The sequence below is a fragment of the Choloepus didactylus genome, chromosome 16, assembly GCF_015220235.1.
Source record: "Choloepus didactylus isolate mChoDid1 chromosome 16, mChoDid1.pri, whole genome shotgun sequence".
Taxonomy (NCBI): domain Eukaryota; kingdom Metazoa; phylum Chordata; class Mammalia; order Pilosa; family Megalonychidae; genus Choloepus; species Choloepus didactylus.
In genome coordinates, this window is record NC_051322.1 from 502,262 (window position 1) to 521,656 (window position 19,395).

Genomic DNA, 19,395 nt, shown 5'->3' on the forward strand with positions numbered 1-19,395 from the left:
TGTATAAAGGATGTTTTGATGTGAAGCTTGCCTGATGCACTCCCTGCCTAGACTGAGAAGCGGTCATTTCTCCAAGCAGCTCTGGGATCAGGACATGGGCCCCGGGGTCTGTCACCCCTTGGCGGTGGCTTTTGGCTGTCCCGGCGGCAGAGCCAGGGAGGTTATTTTGCTAGGATGAGCTGCTTCGTGAGCGCACGCTGAGGCTGCCGACACACTCAGGGCCCGAGGCCCCCCTCACCCCTCGCCGCAGGCTCCAGTCTCGAGGGCTCCACACCGTTTCTCATTTCCCGTCACCCCCATGACTCAGCCCGGGCTCGGGGATGACGCCAGCCAGGGAGCAGGCTGCCCCAGGTTCGCAGGTCCTCAGGGTTATCCCCGCAGGACGCACAGTCAGAGCGCCAGCTGCATACACACTTGGGATCATTGTTTCATTTTCCTTTAAACTCATTTAGTTTTTAATTTGTGTTGCTTTTAAAGAAAACTTAACTTTGTTTTATAATACATGGTTTCCTTTTCAGTTCCTCTTAGGGGTTGTTTGAGAAACAAAATTGTCTGTGGCTCAAAGTCAGGTGGTTGAATTAGTTTTACATTTGCTCCAAATCTCACACTTCGTGTTCCAGAATGGAAGTGGCCTGGCCAGTCTGAAAATAACATTTTGGAGGTGGGGAGAGCAGTGAGAGGCACAGCTCAATTGTTGGCTGCTGGGGCTTTTTGTGTTTATTTAAACAATGTGTTTAGCTGGGAACTGTTACTATAGTCCTCTGGGGACGGGGCGGGGGAATGAGAGCATCAGAAGAAAAGCCTGCACAGGGGTTTACCGTGGGCAACTTTGTCTCACTTTTCTAAAGAAGCCTGCTCCGGTTTTTAGAAAGTGGGCCTTGGCCTTGTCAGCAGCACTTGCTGCATTTGCTGATGTCAACCTCTGGACCATGAACTTCAAGGCGTCCGAGCAGAGACAGGTTTCCCCACACCTTCGAGTTCGTCATCAGTGCCTGCCTGCGTCGTGTGGATCTTTTTCTCTTTGCCTCCTCACTTCTTAAGTACATCCACATCCACGCTCGCACACACATTTATATAGGCAGACCTTGCTTTATTGTGCTTTGCTTTATTGCTCTGGGCAGATATTGCATTTTTTACAGATTGAAGGTTTGTGGCCACCCTGCGTCGAGCAAGCCTACGGCCGCCGCTTCTCCAACAGCAGCTGCTCACCTCCTGTCTGTCACGTTTTGGTAATTCTCACAAAATTTCAAACCTTTTCATTATTATCGTATCTGTTATGGTGGTCTGTGATCGGTGATCTTCGATGTTGCTATTGTAATTGTTTGGGGCACCGTGAACTGCACCCACATAAGACGGTGTTCAGCCTCCTGCACTGCCGGCCTTTCCCCTCTCTCCTGTCCCCTCGGGCCTCCCTTTTCCCTGAGACACAGCAATATTGAAATTAGGCCAGTTAACAACCCTCCAGTGGCTTTTGAGTGTCCCAGTGAAAGGAAGAGTCCCACGTATCTCACTTTAAATCAAAAGTTAGACACGGATGAGCTTGGTGTGGAAGGCATGCCAGAAGCTGAGACGAGCCAAAAGCTGGGCCTCTCGCATCAAACAGCCAAGTCATGAATGCAAAGGAAAAGCTCTGGAAGGAAATCGGAAGTGCTGCTCCAGTGACCACACTCGGCTGATAGGAAAGAGAAACAGCCTCACTGCTGACATGGAGAAGGTCTGAGTGCTCTACAAGCTTCCCTTAAGACAGAACCTAACCCAGAGCAAGGCCCCTGCTCTCTTCAGTATGAGGGCTGAGAGAGGGAGGAAGCTGCAGAAGAAAAGTCTGAAGCCAGCAGAGATTGGTTCGTGAGGTTTAAGGAAAGAAGCCGTCTCGGTAACGTCGGAGTGCAAGGTGAAGAAGCAAGTTATCCAGTCTGGCTGAGATCATTGGTGAAGGTGACTACAGCAAAGAACAGATTTTCAGCGTAGAAGAAACAGCCTTCTCCTGGAAGAGATGCCCTCTGGGACTTTCAGAGCTTCTGAGGACAGGCTGCCTGTCTTGTTAGGGGCTAGTGCAGCTGGTGACTTGAACTTGAAGCCAGTGCTCATTTACCATTGTGAAAATCCTTAAGAATTATGCTAGAGCTACTCAGCCTGTGTTTTATAAATGGAACAACAAAACCTGGATGATAGCACTTCTGTTTATAACATTGTGGAATATTTTAAGCCCACTGTTGAAACCCACTGCTCATATTCTTTTTAAAATATTCCTTTTAAAAGATTCTGTTAAAAAATATCACTGCTCATGAGAATGAACCTGGTCACCCAAGAGCTCTGCTGGCGATGTACAACGAGATAAATGTTGTCTTCATGCCTGCTGACACAGCCTCCATTCTGCAGCCCAGGGATCAAGGAGTAATTTCAACTTCCAAGTCTTATTATTTAAGAAATACATTTCATAAGGCTAAAGCTGCCAAAGATAGTGATTCCTCTGATGGATCTGGCAGAGTAAATTAAAAACCTCCTGGAAGAATTCATCATTCTAGATGCTGTTAAGAACATTCATGAATTGTGGAAGGAGGCCAAATAGCAACCTTAGCAGGAGTTTGAAGAAGCCGATTCCAACCCTCATGGATGACTGAGAGGTTCAAGACTTCAGCAGAGCAAGTAGCTGCAGATGTGGAAGAAACAGCAAGGGAACCAGAATTAGAGGTGGAGCCTGAAGATGTGGCCGATTTGCTGCCGTCTCATGATAAAACTTTAACAGATAAGGAGTTGCTTCTTATGGATGAGCAAAGAAAGTGGTTTCTTGAGATGGAATCTACTTCTGGTGGAGATGCTTGAACATTGTGGAAATGGCAACACAGGGTTTAGAATATCACATAAACTCGGTTGATAAAGCTCAGCAGGGCTTGGGACGACTGACTGCAGTTCTGAAAGAAGTTCTACCACGAGTAAGATGCTACCAAACAGCATCACGTGAGAAATCATTTGTGAAAGCAAGAGTCAATAGATGGGGCAAACTTCATTGTTTATTTTAAGAACTTGCCACGGCCACCCCAGCCTTCAGCAGCCGCCAACACCCAGGCGGCACCTTCCAGCAGCGCAAAGATGATGACTCGCTGAAGGCTCAGAGATGCAGATGATGGTTGCCAATTTCTAGCAATAAGGTATTTTTAAATTAAAGGCATGTACATTGTTTTTGTAAACATAATGCTATTGCATACTTCATAGCCTACAGTATCATATGAACATAACTTTTATATGCCCTGGCAAACAAAAAATTCATGTGACTTGCTTTATTGCCGTAGTCTTGAACTGAACCTGTGACATATGCCTGTATACTTCAAAGCACACGTTCTATCTGAACACATGCAGATAATACAGAGGAAAATATGCTTTGATGCCTACCCCCATTTTTTTAACAGTTGGATTTGTATTTTCCCAGTCTTTAGAATGTAATTATAGTCATAGTTTTATTTTTAAGGCTCAATTTCCTAGTTGCTTTAATTTTTTTCTATAATCACTTCCACTTATAAATGTGGCCCAGGCCTCCCCATTCAAAAAGGAAAGAGCAAACAAAGAAAAAGCTTGATCTGTCCCCCGTCTCCTGGTACCCTTCCACCTCTGGAAAGTGTGGCCCCGTCCTCTGCAGCCATCTCTGTGCCCTCCCGTCTGCTCTGCCTTCAGCCCCCCTGGGCAAGCAGTTCCTATTTTTGTCTTCTTTGGTCTGAAATGGACCCCCAGCTCCTCCTCCGTTTGGACCTAGCTGCCTCCTCGGGTTCTTGAGTCCCCTCCCTGTCCTCTCCCAGCCCCCCCCATAGGCTCTGGCAGTTCCGTTTGCTCCTACACGCTGATCTCCGGGCTCGGTTCTCTCCCCTGCTCTCTTCCGCCTCTAGCACGCCCTGACCGTGCTTTCTTATCCCTGCTCTCTGCTGCCTCCCAGCGAGTGATCCCCCTTCTGCACCCCCCTCCTGAGCCCTAAGCTGGATTACCCAAATTCTAGAGATTTCGTTTACACGGCGCAGTTGCAGCCCCTTCCACACCCAGCTGCTCCTTCCCCAGCCCTGCTCCTCCTCCGGAGTTTGGGGGCTGTGTCAGGTGAGGCCCCCCCCACAGGGTGCCAGGGCCTGCAGCGGTTTCCCCTTGCTCCCCAGCTTCCCGTGCCCTTGCATTCCCCGCATGTCTGTGACTTCCTGCCAGGCACTCTGGCCATCGTGGGCTCTCCAGCCTTCTTACCCCTTTCAGCCCTTCTCTCCTGGTGCAGTGGAAGCCGTTTCCCTCTACCTGCTGAGGTCAATCTTTTCCCCCAACTTATCCTCCGGGTGTCCTCCTGAATAGCCATCTCTGGGAAATCTCCCTCCACGGCCTCCCCGCAGGCCAGGCCGGCTGCATGAGCCTGTCCGTGTGTGCCTTCCCTGCTGGGGGCCACAAGATGGGGGGTCTCTCTCTCGCTTCCTAGCCCCACAGCCTCCCGTGGTCCCTGCACACATGGAGAGCTTCACAGAGGATGGGGCTGATAAGGGACTTCATGCAGAATATATAACGAATTCTTACAACTCAAGAATAAAAAGGCAAATAGCCCAGTTAAAAATAGGCAAAGGACTTGAATAGACATTGCCCCAAAGAAGGAAATAAATGAGCAGGAAGCGTATGAAAAGATGCTCAACATGATTAGTCACTAGGGAAATGCAAATCTAAGCCGCAGTGTGCTGCCCTCTCCCGCCCTCTAGGAAATCCAAGACGGACAAGCCTGGGCAAGGACACGGAGCAGCCGGAGCCCTGTGCACTGCTGATGGGGCTGCTGTGGAAACAGGGTGGCAGTTCCTCAAAAAGTTAAACAGAGAGTTATCACATGACCCAGCACTTCCCCCACTAGGTACATACTCGAGAAAAATGAAAACACATGTCCGCTCAAAACTGGTACCCAAAGTTCACAGCAGCTTTATTAATAATAGCTAAGACACGGAAGCAACAGAAATGTTCATCAACTGATGACAGATAAACAAAACGTGGTACATCATATAATGGAATACTATTCAGCCATGAAAAGGAAAGAAGTTCCATATGTGTGCTACAGATTGAACCTGGAAACATGTGCTGAGTCAAAGAAACCAGGCACAAAAGACCACATACTGTAGGACCCAATTTATATGTAATGTCCAGAATAGGCAAATCTATAGCCACAGAAGCAGACGGGTTCCCCAGAGCTGGGGGTGGAGGATGGGGGAGTTGGGGTGACCCCTCGTGGCATAGGATTTCTTTCTGTCCTGGGATTAGATGGTGATCGCACAACTATGCACACTGAAAACCCATGAGTTGCACACTTGAAAGGGATGAATTTTTACAGCATGTAAATTTGACATCAGTAGAGCTCTAAAAACACTTTTGGGTGGGAGAATCACATATTCTTTTGAGAATGAAAGCTGAGGACCCTCCCCAGGAAAGACATTTGTGCCCGAAACATTTGTGTGCATCTCAAGGGGTTCCTGGCTCCTGGGCCATCAGGAGAGCATTCCCGTCTGTCCTCTAGCAGAGGGTCTCCCCCGCCGCGGGGGTCTGGCCACACTCTCTGTGCTAGCCCCAAGGCCACTGTCCCCCGACAGCCGACCCCAGGGTGAGCTTGCAGAAGCCGGCATTCCCTCACCTGCCTGCAGTGCCGCGTCGCGGAATCCCACCCAGCTCTGAGGCCTGCTCCCCCGCGGCCCCTGTCCTGACTTCTGGCCATGCCGGACTCTAATGCTCCTACGTCTTAGCTCACACGGAACCTTCTGCCTTGCCATCTTTTGTTCCAGGCACTATGGCTGTTTAAATTACTCCCAAATTAGTGACTTGAAAGGACAACATGCGTTGTGCTAATGGATCTGCAATTTGGGCAGAGATTGGCAGGGTCAGCTGGTCGCAGCTCAAGGGCTGGGGGCTGGGATCCCATCCGGTGTCGCTGCCGGCTTCCTGCTGGGACCCCAGATGGTCCCCCCCATGGCCTGGGCGTCCTGACAGTACGGTAGTCAGACCCAAGGTGCCTCCCGAGACGGGGAGCCAGGTGGACCCAAGGGTGTCTTGGGGAGGGGGAGCCAGGGAAGCTGGAACTTTTTTATGTCCTGGTCTGGGAAATGACACAGCATCTCCGGTGATCGGTTAGGATCAAGGGGAGAGGTCACAGATCCACCTCCAGAAGAGGAGCAGCAGCCAGAAAACGTGGGGCTAGAAATGGCACTGTGTCCATTTTTGGAAAATACAGACACTACACGGCTGAGCCCCTAGTACCTGGTGCCAGGTATGTACAGATAGTGGAGATAGGTGGTTTTTGAAAACATTTCTAACTGGCCCGTCAGCTCCTGCTCTCTCTCTCCTCCATCCTCCCACCCGAATGGTTTTCTATGACATAGATCCTATTGCTTTCCAGCAGGAAACGGGCTGGTTTGCCGCCGGGCCCAGGGCTGAGGCCGTGTGGACTCAGTCCTCTGCCGTCTGAGCCTCGCTTCTTCCCCCTGGGCTGGATGTCTAGTCCCCGAGAACGTGCTGTCGCCTCTGTGCTCTGCTCCAGCCGGGCCCCTGCCAGAGGTGACCAGGGCTCCCAGCAGACCTTTGGGACGGTGGTTCTTAGAGGAGGTGCCACTGGCCCAGATCAGAGAGGGACACAGGGCACTGGAAACGCAGCACTGGGGGCCCAGCAGGGCCGCAGAGAGGGGCTGCCTGGAACCGTGCTGCGCTCTGCTGTCTAGACTGTCGGGTTCCTAGGGGCCTGGCTCCTCGGCCAGCAGCTCCCGGAGCCCTGTGTATGTCACGACGCTGCTCTGAGTTGTATTTTCTTTTGGCTGTTGACTTGCCAAGTTTCCCTTCCAAGGTGAGGTCCCCGTGCCATGGCTGGGTGGCATGGCCCTCTGACCCCGCAGGCCCCTGGGGCTCAGCCTCCTTTTTGCCACCTTGGAGCCCCACTTTGCAAGGTGTCCGTGGGGCGTCCTCTGCCCGTTTGGGCCTATCTCTGAGGCCTTTGGTTTGCTGCCGTGGGGGTGCACTGTGGGGCAGAGGGGGGTGCCCCAGAACCGCAGTCAGGGGTCCCTGGTGCTGGGCCCTCACCCCAGGCTGCTTGGTGGGAGGGGTCTCCCAGGGGCCCCCGGTTGCCACCCGCTGAGCGTCAGGGTGAGCTGGGCCCCCGGGCCACGCCTCGGGGTCACTCGACAGCCCTGACAGTGGCCGCGCCCTGCAGAGCAGCCTTCTGAAGAGTCTGCTGTTTGGCCCCGTGGACAGATACGCTGCCGTGGAGTTCTTGGGAGCCAAAGGGAGGATGGGGCGCACAGGTGGGTTTCTGGGGAGGTGTTAACAGAAGTGGGAGCTGTTGTCCCCCTTTCCTGTCAGCGCAGCAGACGCGCAGGGGGCTGTGTGTGGCCCTCAACATTAGAAACTAAAGGGAAACGTGATGACTTCTGCCGTGGGCCCCAACTTTCCTCCCCCAACCCCTTGTACTTTCTTGCGATACTGGATGTAGGTCTGGAGAAAAGTAGTTCAGAAAGTGAATTTTCTGATGCACAGAAACCAAAATCTTGTGGTTTTTTGTTCCAAGGGTTTTTAAAAAAGAAATGCAAAAAGGCCACATCTGCTTGCCAGTGTTAAAACCAGCCTGTTTTTTCTTTTCTCTTCTTCCTTTCTGTTTTTCTCTTTGTTAATGTAGCCGCAGATAGTAAAGATGAAGAAATCAGAGCCCCCCCCAGGCGGTCCTATCTGGGTATGTACCACTGTGCACGAGGCTGCCCGCAAAAAGGGCGCGTTTCCTTCCGTCCCGCGCGGCCCCTCCCCTCCCTGCCGCCCCGCCCCTGCCAGCCCCGCCCTCCCTGCCGGCCCTGCACCTGCCAGCCCCGCCCTGTTAGACCCGCCCCCGCTAGACCCACCCTCCCTTGCTAGCCCCACCCACCATCCCTGCTAGCCCCGCCCTCCCTGCCAGCCCTGCACCTGCCAGCCCCGCCCTGTTAGACCCGCCCCCGCTAGACCCACCCTCCCTTGCTAGCCCCACCCACCATCCCTGCTAGCCCCGCCCTCCCTGCCAGCCCTGCACCTGCCAGCCCCGCCCTGTTAGACCCGCCCCCGCTAGACCCACCCTCCCTTGCTAGCCCCACCCACCAGCCCTGCTAGCCCTGCCCTCCCTGCCAGCCGTGCCCATTAGACCCGCCCTCCCCTGCCAGCTCTACCCCCTCCTCCAGCCCTGCCCCTCCCTACCAGCCCTGCCCCCACTAGCCCCTCCCCTCCCTCCAGCCCTGTTCCTCCAGCCCTTCCTTCCCCCATAGCCCCACCCCTTCCATCAGCACACACACACACACACACACACACACACACACACACACCCCACCCCAGGGAGCCCCTTTGGTCCTTGCCTGCCCCTCTGACCCTTGCATGCCAGTCATCCCACGCGTGGCTCTGTGCACCACAGGCTCACCAACTGAGAGCTGTGCTCTTTTCAAGCATGAAGCCGCTCTAGAAGCCTGCTTTTTTTCTTCATATGTGTGAAGAACTTTGTTTTCTTCAGTGAAAGAAAGGAGAGGGGGAGAGAAAGTAGTTTTCAGAATTTAAGTTTTGTGGTTTTGTTAAATTTATTCCCAAGTATTTTATTGTTTTTGATGATATTATAAAAAGATTTTTTATTAAATATCATTATGGATTGCTTATTGGTACTTTGTAGAAATACAATTGACTTTTTAATATTGACCTTGTATGTGCAAACTTGCAGAACTTGTTTATTCCAATAGATTTCTGGTGTATTCCTTAGGATTTTCTTTATGTAAGATCATAACATGGTATCTGCAAGTAGAAACACTACTTCTTCCTTTTCAATCTGGATGCTTTTTTATTTCTTTTCTTTTTCTTTTTTTTTTTTTCTTTTTTTTTGCCAAATTATCCTGATTAGAACTTCTAGTATCATATTGGGTGGAAGTGGTGAGAAGGGAATCCTTGTCTTATTCTTATTCTTGGGGGGTACATTAAGTCTTTAATCAACAAACGTGATGTTACCTGTGTCTGTTATCAGGACGGGAAAATTCCCTTCTCTTCCAAGTTTGTTGAGCATTTATATCATGAAAGTATCGGGGATTTTGTCAAACGCTTTCTATGTCTGTTGAGACAGACATGGTTTTTCTCCTTTATTCTATTTTTATGGTGTACTACATTGATTTTCATAATTTGAATCAATTTTGCATTCGTGGGATAAATCCCACTTGATAGTGGTGTACAATCCTTTTTATATGTTACTGGAGTCTATTTGCTAGTGTTTTGTTGAAGATTTATGTGTCTATATTTATGAGATACTGGCCTGTAGTTTTCTTCTCTTGTCATGTCTTTGGTTTTGGTATCAAGATAATACTGTCCTTACAAAATGAGTAGGAAATGTTCCTTCTTCCATTTTTTGGAATGGTTAGCAACGGATTGATGGTAGAATTCACCACAGAAGCTATCTGGGCATGGGCTTTACTTTGTGGGAAGTGTTTAAAGTACTAATTCAATTGTTAAAAGCCAATTCAGATTTTCTGCTTCTTAAATCAGATATAGTAATTTGTGTTTTCCTAGGAATTTGCCCATTTCTTCTATTATCTTAATTTGTGGCATATAATTGATCATAGCATTTTCTTATAATCCTTTTGTTCTGTAGGGTCAGTAGTAATGCTCCTTTTTGATGCCTGATATTAGTAATTTGAGTTTGTTCTTTTTTGGTGTTGTCAGTCTAGCCTAATGTGTATCAATTCTGTTGCTCTTTCAAAAAAAAATAGTAAAAATGAGGTTTGATTTTGTCTATTTTCTCTCTTGTTTTTCTATGCTCTATTTTATTTCTCTTTTCTGGTTTCTTTAGGTTGAAAGTTAGGTTATTGATTTGAGAGATTCTTTCATTCTTCTTTTTTAATATAGGTGTATACAGCCATAATTTTCCTCTAAGCACTGCTTAGCTATATCCTATAAGTTTTGGTATGTTGTGTTTTTATTTGCATTCATCTCAAAGTATTTTCTGGTTTCACTTGAGAGTTCTTCCTTGATGCATTGATTGTTTAGGAGTGTTAATTTCCACGTATTTATGGATTTCACAAATTTCCTTCTGTTCTTGATTTTGTATTTCTGTTGTGGTTAGAGAACATATTTTATATGATTCTAATACTTTTGCATGTATTAAAGTTTGTCTTATGGCCTAGCATATATGGTCTATCCTGGAGAATATTCCATGTGCACTTGGAAAGAATGAGCATTCTGTTGTTGGGTGGAGGTGGAGGAGTCTGTAGATGTAGATGTGTAGATGGTTTACAGTTGTTAGGGACCAAATCCTGTCCCCCACAAAAGGCATGTTCAGGTCTCAAACTCCAGTCCTGTTGGTGTGAGCCCATTTGAAATCGGAACTTTGAAGATTTTATTAGTTGTGGTTGCCCAAACTAAAGGAGGGTGGGCCTTAATCCAATATGGCTGAAGCCCTTATGCACAAAGGAAATTGGACATGGAAAGAGAAGTGAGCAGGAAACAGCCAGAAGCTGGAAGTCAATGGAACCCAGAATAAAAAGGAGGAGATGCCACCATGTGCATTGCCATGTGATGGAAAAGCCAAGGAACCCTGTGCTGGTTTGGAGCTGTTGTATACCCCAGAAAAAGCCATGTTCTTTTAATCCATTCCTGTGGATTCAGACCTATTGTGGGTGGGACCTTGTGCTTAGGTTGTTTCAGTTAAGGCTGCCCAGGGTGGGTCTTAATCCCCTTACTGGAGCCTTTTATAAGAGGTGAAATTAAGAGAAACTCATAGAGAAAAGCCCTGGAGAAGCTAAGAGAGGACTTACAGAAGCTCAGAGAGGAAGCCACTGGAACCAGAAGCTGAAAGCAATGACACCCAGGAGCAAAGGACCAGCAGACGCTGCCCATGTTCCTTCCCAGGTGACAGAGGTGTCCCGGGTGCTGGCAGCCTGTCTCCAGAGTCCAGGTATTCTCCCGTTGATGCCTTGAGGTAGACGTGTTCATGGCCTAAGTACTGTAAATTTTAAGTTAATAAATCCCCATTGTAAAAGCCAACCCAATTCTGATATTTCCATTTTGTCAGCTTTAGCAAACAAAAACACACCCCAAAGGTTGCCAATCAGCCAGAAGAAACTGACCCTGGGAGGATGCAAGCCTTCTAGCCTCTGAATCCCTGAGTCAATCAATTCTTATTGCTCTGACAATCCATTGGATGGTATTTTTTTTAGCAGCCAGGAAACGAAAATAATAGTGTTGTTCAAATCTTTTATTTGCTTATTTTTCTGCCTAGTTATTATAACTTTTAATAAAAATGGAGAATTGAAGTCTCCAGCTATTATTGTTGAAGTGTCTATTTCACCCTTTAATTCTGTCAGTTTCTGCTTCATGTGTTTTGGGGCTCTGTTGTTTGGTCCATATGTGTTTATAATTGTTACATGTTCCTGATACACTGGCCCTTTTATCTTTATAAAATTTCCCTCTTTATCTCTGGTAATATTTTGTATTTTAAACCCCATTTGTTTGATATTATTATAGCCACTGCCACTCTCCTGCAGCTGCTGCCTGTGTGGTGTATCTTATATGATCCTTTACTTTTAATCTATTTGTATCTTTGGATTTGTGTGTCTCCTGTAAATAGCATTTAGTGGATCTTGTTTTTATATCTATTCTGACAATCTCTGCCTTTTGATTGCATTGTTTAATCCATTCAAATTTAATGTTATTGTGATATGTTTGCATTTATGTCTGCCATTTTAGTTTTTGTTTTCTATAGGTTTTATGTCTTTTTTGTTCCATTGTTTCTTGTTTAGTGCTTTCTTTTGTAGTAAGTGAATATTTTCCATTGCAATGTTTTAATTCCTTTAATAATTTCTTCATTATATTTTTTGTATTATTTTCTTAGTGGTTGTTTTAGGACTCACAGTATACCTCTTAACTTATCAGAATCTACTTCAGGTGATTTGTACTAACTTAATTCTGGTAAGAAATAGAAATTTACTCCTTCATAGCTCTATTTCCTCCTCCCCTTTTTTGTGGCATTATTATTATCATTATTATTATTCATGTTATGTCTATACATGTTACAAACCTATGTTATTATATTATTATTTTATGTAAAGTTGTGTCTTTAAAAGAAGTTGAGAGACGAAAGACGAGCAAGTATATATTTATAGAGTTATATTAACCATCTTATTTGCCATTTATGGTTCTCTTCGTTTCTTTCTGTGGATTCGAGTTATCATCTACTGTCATTTCCTCACTCCAGTACAGCTTTGCTCCCACTCACTTCCTTTGTGCTGTTATTGTCAAATGCATTATGTTTATGTGTGTTAAAGGACTGACAACAATAGAACAGTGCATATTGTTTGATGCAATTGCTTTGTAAATCAGTTAAGAGATGAAATCTTTGTCTTTATCCTACTTGGAGTTTGTTGAGCTTCTTGGATGTGTAGATTATTTTCATCATATTTGGGAAGTTTTAAGTCATTACATCTTTGAATATTTTTTCTGTTGTTTTCTCTTTCTTTCAGGTATTCCCATTATGCATATGTTGGTGCACTTAATATTGTCCCACATTTGTTGAGGTTCTATTCTTTTTTGCTAATTCTATTTTCTCTTTGTTATTCAGCTTGCATAATCTCTATTGGTCTGTCTTCAAGTTCACTTATTCTTTCTTCTGCCAGATCAAATCTATTGTTGATCCAGTTTGCTAGAGCTGCTGTTATGCAAAATACCAGAAATGGATTGGCTTTTATAAAGGGGGTTTATTTGGCTACAAATTTACAGTTCTAAGGCATCAACAAGAGGATGACTTCACTGAAGAATGACTGATGGTGTCCGGAGCATCTCTGTCAGCTGGGAAGGCACATGGCTGGCATCTGCTAGTCCTTTGCCCTCAGGTTGTGTTTCAAAATGGCTTTCTCCAAAATGTCTCTGGGCTTCTGTCTTCACTCCTCTTGGTCAGCTCCCATGTGGCCTTGCTTCTTTCTCCCAGGGTATTTCTCTCTAACTATCTGGGGGTCCCCTCTTAGCTTCTCTGGAGCAAACTTAGGGTTTCATCTCTTAGCTTAGCATTTCCAAACATCCTTCCTTCAGCATCTCTAAATGTCTCCAAGTGTCAGCATCTGTGTCAGCTCTTGAGCTCTCTTGAGTAATCTAGTGAACTAATCAAGACCCACCCTGATTGAGCAGGGCCACACCTCTATGGAAATAACCCAGTCAAAGGTATCACCCACAGTTGGGTGAGTTACATCTCCATGGAAACACTCAATCAAAAGGTTCCACCGAACAAGATTGGATTAAGGTCCTGGCTTTTCTGGGGTTCATAACAGTTTCAGACAGGCACTTTGATATAAGTTTTTTTTCTGTTATTATACTGTTCAACTATGGATTTTCTATTTGGTTTTTCTTATAATTTCTCTTTATTGATATTCTGTGTTTGATGAGACATTGTCATCACACCTTCCTTTAAATCTTTATGCATGGCGTTCTCTTGTTCTTTGAACATATTTAACATAGCTGCTTTGAAGTCTTTTTCTGCTAAGTCCAATGTCTATGGTCCCTCAAAGGCAGTTTCTATTTCCTACTATTTTTTTAACTGTGTATGGCCCACACTTTCCTGTTTCATTGTGTGTCTCATAATTTTTTGTTGCAAACTGTACATCTAAGGTAATGCATTGTAGCAACTCTGGATCCTGATCTTCTGCCCTGGGAGGATGGATGTGTGGTTTGTGTGTTTGTTTGTTTAGTGACTTGGCTGGATCAGTTCAGAGAGGTCTGTTTTGCCTGAGCCTCCCCCCCCCCCGCCCCTGCCCCATCATTCTAGCTAGCTTTGTTTGGGTCTCTCCTTGATCTGCCTGCCATGTTCTGGCTGATCTGTCTCCACTGCTGTCATACCCAGCTGCTAGTGTTGCCAGCCTCTTGCTCAGTTGTTTACTTGTTTGTTTTTAACAGCTCTACTGCGATTTAATTCTCCTCCTGTACACTTCACCTATTTAGAGTGTAGAGTCCAGTGTGTTTTAATGTAGTCACAGATTTGCACAACCATCACTACAGTCAGTTTTAGACCATTTCCATCCCCTCAACAGAAACCATGTGGTCTTTAGCTGTCACCCCCATTTCCCCATGTGCTGGGCATAAATGGCTTCACAGTCTGACCCGATTCAAGTGGGACTGCTTTGCAGGGGTCATCTTTGAGCAGTCTCTGACACTTCCAGCCCAAAGGAGGCTCTTCTTAGCGGCTCTTTCCCTGGTTCTCTCGGTTGTGCTTTCAGCTGGTTTGCTGCACCCTTGCTGCTGTGTTGGAGCTCCGGCCGCCTCTTTGCTCACCGCAGAGATCGCTGCTGTTTTTCTAAGTGCCCTTGTGCTTGAACTCCCCATCTTCTGTTCCAAATAACCTCAGGCTCTTTAGGGAGCGCTACGGAGCTGTCTGTTCCTACAGCCCCCTGCTTCAGCCCCCTCTCTGCTCCAGAGCCTGTGGTGGGGAGGACGGTCAGCGTGTCCGGAGGGACTTCCCTGTTCTAAGAGGCGGTGCTTGCAGGGAATGGGGTGGCCCCTGGTCCTTTGCCTGCTCCTCCCTGTGTGGGAAACCCACACTGTGAGCGGGAGCAGGGGCAGCTGTGTAGAACTTTCACCCTCGGGATGGGGCTGGGTGGGCCAAGGGGGCCAAGTCTCTGCTGTGCTCACCCAGGTAGAACCATAGCTGGGCCAGCAGCTCCCACTCCTGCGGCGGGACCCCTGCCCTCCCCGGGAGCCACTCATGTGTCCCAAATGCCGAGGGAGGTCATGGGTTTTCCAGGATCAGTATTTCTCCATTTGCCGTCCGTGCTGGTTTGAATGTATTATGTCCCCCAGAAAAAGCCATGTGCTTTGATGCAGTCTTGTGGGGCAGACATATTAGTGGGGATTAAGTTGGAACGTTGGATTAGGTTGTTTCCATGGAAATGCGCCCCACCCAACTGTAGATGATAACTCTGATTGGATAATTTCCACGGAGGTGTGGCCTGATTAGTTTACTGGAGAACTATATAAGCTTGATTAGTTTACTAGAGCACTATATAAGCTCACACCGAAGAAGTGGGCTTGCTACAGCCAAGAGGGACACTTCAAAGAATGCACAGGATCTGAGAAAGTAGCTGCAGATGAGAGACAGTTTGAAGACGGCCCTTGAAAGCAGACTTTTGCTCCAGAGAAGCTAAGAGAGGACAAACGCCACAAGAGCAACGGAGAGTGACATTTTTGAGGAACTGCAGCCTAGAGAGGAACGTCCTGGGAGAAAGCCATTTTGAAACCAGAACTTTGGAGCAGACGCCAGCCACGTGCCTTCCCAGCTAACAGAGGTTTTCCGGACGCCATTGGCCATCCTCCAGCGAAGGTACCCGATTGCTGATGCGTTACCTTGGACACTTTATGGCCTTCAGACTGTAACTTTGTAACCAAATAAACTCCCTTATAAAAGCCGATCCATTTCTGGCGTCTTGCGAAGAGGCAGCATTAACAAACTAGAACACTGTCTGACCTTAGGACATTGTCTGGAGACTTTCAGTGGTTTTTTCTTTGTCACTTTCACTAGTTACGGTCGTTTCGCTGGTGTGAGTGCCTGCCATTCAGAAATGCCCGTCCTCCCTGCTGTTTGTAACCTGACTGAGCCTTGGGGGCAGAATTATGGAGAATGTTTCAGTCCAGGAGAGGGACAAGCTTTGTGTTTTTATTAACTGCTGCCTTTGTGCATAAGATCAGTGGCGGTGAGCGTTCCCTGCTGGTTTAAGAATCAAGAGGGTGGACATGGTGAGAGGCATTCGATTGAATCAGTCACTTTCCTTCATTGTGTTTTGGAAGCAGGTAGTCCTAAAATTGTGATATTAAGGTGAAGGTGCTGTTTTTGCTTGGGAGAAACTTTGTTCAGGGGCCCCCAGGGCCCAGCCCTTCCAGGCTGTTAGGCCTGTGTGTGCCGTGTGGGTTCCGCACTGAATTCTGGAACAGAATCTGCAGAGAACAGAGGTCTTGGTCCCGCACCCCCGAGCAACTGACCTGGGATGACCTTGCTGTGCAGACCCCTCACCTCCTGCTGGCCAAGCAGAGGGGCAGTGTGGGGGGGGAGGCGGAGGGCCCCAAGCGCCTGCACCTGGTGGGCCGGCACCCAGGGGCTGTGTCGGACCAGCCGGGCCCTTCAGCCTCATCTGGTATCATTCTGCAGCCCCAGCAGGGCCATCCCCCTTCCCTTTGTGCCTCTGCGGGCGAGTCCAGTGCCGGGAGAGTGGGACCAAAGGCGGGTCAGCCACGTGAGCCAGGCCTGCAAAGCTGAGGGGGACTTCAGACTGTGCAGCCGCTGGTGCTGCCGCCGTTCTTTAAATCCTAATATCCCGGCCGAGCCCTCCCCCCAGCCAAGCCTCCGGGCTGAGCCCCCTCCAAGCTGGATCCCCCTCCACCTCCTGGTCAAGACCCCAGCCCTGCCTGACCCCAGGACGCGCCCCCCCAGGTGCACCCGGAGCTCCGCGTGGATCACGACACAGCCCCAGCTGACCCTGCTGGCCTCAAATGGCTGCAGCTCCCGCTCGCCCCGCGCCCTGCTGGGGACGGGATTGGGTGTGAGCTCCAGGAAGGGGTGAAGCTGGTGCGGTCTGGGCTGTGCCCCAGTGGGAGGGAAGCAGACTGAGGGCTTCCAAGGAAGGGGCAGGGTGTTTGGGTTCCGTGGAGAGTTGACTTTTTTGTTATTTTACTTTTTATTTTGGAACAATCACAATGTTACAGTTAAGTGGGAATTCAGTGCTGGGTTTTCCTCTGAGAACAAGCTGCATTTCACCGAGCCAGATGCGATGCCCCGTGCGGTCAGTGGGCTTCTCCAGGGGCCTGGCTGTTTCCGCTGGCTGCCTCAGGATGGGCTCTGTGGGGAAGGGACCCCAGCCAGGACCCCGCGTGGCGCTCGGTGGCTTCAGCCCCTCAGTGGGTCCTGGACCTTCCTGAGGGTCACTGATGGTCATCTCGTGCCGTGGGTGTGCCTGACGTTCCTGGCAATTGGATTCAGCTGCATCTTGGCAGGATCTCCTGGGATGCTGTGGTCCCTCTCAGTGCATCCACCCGCGCCGGCTTCCGTTTGTGCCGTTCCTCAGTCGGGGGCTGCCTGCAGCCCGTGAGGACACTCGGGGCAGAAGCTCGGTGGGTGCCCAGTGCTCCTCAGACGGGCCCGCTCTCAGCAGCCGTGCGCCTCCTGGTTTCCGGGTCTGCTCAGCGAGTAGAACACTTCTGTCTGGGCCGTTTGGCCCGTGTGTGTGTGTGTGGGGGGTCATCTCAGGGCAAGGGTCAGCCCGGTGTGGGGTCAGCTCGGTGTGGGGTCAGCCCAGCATGGGGGTCAGTCCGGCCCTGGGGTTGCCACAGGATGAGCTGATTCCAGGAGAAGGGAGGAGAGAAACGACAGGGATGTCTCTGAATTGGGTCTGGGGTTCGGTGCTTCCCTTCTTCCTTTGGAAAGCTGTTTCCTGGTCAGCAGGGCCCCAGTGCGGGGCAGGTGGTTTTACCAGCCTGCCCGGCTTTTCCGCCTGTGGATTTCCTTCTCTGTGCTTGGCGGACCACTCAATTCTGCACTTCTAATTACCTGACGGGAGGTTAGACGTTCCAGATGACCCGTCTCTCGTTGTTGGCTTAGAAATAAAAGAGAAGGAAGATACCGTCATTCTCGATGGCTGCTTGGAAGCTGTGAGAGCTCTTTTGGGTCTGTCACCATTGACGCCTCGTGGAAGGCTCAGCCCCGGGTCCCTGCAGCTGCGCCCCCCACGTGGGCCTGGCAGGTGGGCGTCAGGGCGTCCTGCTCCAGGTGAGTTACCTGGTGTAAATTCTCACATCTGGGCCCCGGCCTTGGCCCGAGAGGCAGGTGCTCTGGGTTTTGTTCATGGCCTGGAGTTGGAGCTCGTGATGTCTGGCTTGTGTGGGAGGCTCAGGTTTGTCCCTGGGTGTAGCCCCTGGGTCTCCAGGGCCCCACACACCCTAAAGCTACGTGCTGATGACAGATTCTGAGGCGGACGTGAGCAGGTCGCCGAGGCAGCCAGGCCCTGTGGAGAGCTTGGTGAATCCCCAAATTCACAAATCAGGAGGGGGTTCGGGGTGGGCGGCTGCTCGCAGGCCCCTGCTCTTCTCCCGGAGCCGGGTGTGGCCCAGTTCCTCACCTCTGAAGTGGTCTGGGAGTGGCTGGGGCCCGAGGGCTGCATTCTACAGGGACCCAGCCGTCGGGACTAGGGGGACGTGACCCTTCTTGTCCCGGGATGCAGTGGTCCCCGGCCGATGCCCCCCTGGTGTCCCTGCTGGTTCAGCCGGGGGAGGAGAGCATCCTGAGCTGGGGAGCTGGGCCCCGTTCCATTGCCCTCCACTCCACTTCGGGACCTTCAGCTCTGACAGCTTTCCCCGTGTCTGGGGTCCCTGGGGGGCAGGTGGCTGTGGGGACAGGCAGGTGGGGTCAGGCCAGTGCGTGTGTCCTGCCGGCAGAGATGGTCCTGGGGAGCTGCTGTGTCCTGTGGGGGGTGGGCACAGGGGAGGCCTGGCCCCTCCGCCTGCTGTCAGCCTCGCACCCAGGTTGTGGGCTGGCCCCTGCCGCGGGTTTGCTTCGCCGTCTCCCTCTGTGACGCTGTCACCCTGGGTTGGGGGCTCCGGGGAGTCACGGCCGTCCTCCCTGCACCGCCCTGGGGTGGAGGCTGCGTGTCCCGGGAGGCTTTGGCTCCTGTTGGGAACGTCCTGTGGGGAACAGCGGAAAGCAGGTCAGGAGCAGGAGCCCGAGATCGCTGATCCTTCCCGAGGGGCCGGCGGGACTGCGGGTCGCCAGCGGCGTGGACTTGGGAACTTGTCCCGCGTGGCCGCAGGGCTGTCCGCCGAGGCGCGGCCGTGAGGGGTGGGCAGCGCCTGCACTGGCTCCTTCCCTCCCCGTCCTGGGCGGCCGCGGTGGCAGGAAGCCGCTCGGGGCTGTCGCTCTACCAGGACGGCCTCCTGTCCTCGCGCCTGGGTGTCTGCGGGGTGGCAGGCCCCGGGCCCTGCTGGGGTCGGGAACTCCCAGGCCGCCTTTCCCCGGTGTTTGGCGGAGAAACAGGAGCAGAGACGGTGCCCGGGGGCTCCAGTGGGTGGGCCGCGGGGAAGGGGCTTCACGGCCAGCGCTGTGGGTGCAGCGGGTGCTTCCCCCGCTCCCCTGGGGAGAGGCTCGCGGTCTGCGCCCAGCGGCGGCCCTTAGGACGCGCGGGGGGCAGCAGGGCACCTCGGGGTGGGGCCAGGGGCACGGGCGGCCATCCCCCGGCACCCCCGGACTCTGGTTTTTTATTTACACGCCTGGGGTCTGGTCCGCAGAGCTCCCGACAGTGGCTGGTGCCGGGTCGCCTCCGGGCGGGTGGGTGTGGCTGTGGGCCCGGGCGGGCACCTGGGCGGGGACCTGGGGGGGGACGTCCACGGGAGCTGGAGCCTGCCTGCCCA

General features: G+C 50.5%; 1 protein-coding gene across 6 annotated transcripts in view; it reads left to right on the forward strand.

Annotated features, from left to right (window-relative positions):
• Positions 1 to 19,395, forward strand: part of SLC66A2 (solute carrier family 66 member 2) — a 121,444-nt gene that overhangs the window by 25,352 nt on the left and 76,697 nt on the right. For 3 of the 6 annotated variants that reach the window (XM_037805684.1, XM_037805688.1, XM_037805685.1), the window contains one exon: positions 7,652 to 7,705. The exons of 2 other annotated variants lie outside the window; for them this stretch is intronic. In XM_037805684.1, the coding sequence (XP_037661612.1) occupies positions 7,652 to 7,705 (54 nt within the window). Of the gene's footprint in view, positions 1 to 7,651; positions 7,706 to 8,404; positions 8,587 to 19,395 lie in introns of those variants that run through there. One more of the 6 variants, XM_037805689.1, reaches the window with a different exon arrangement.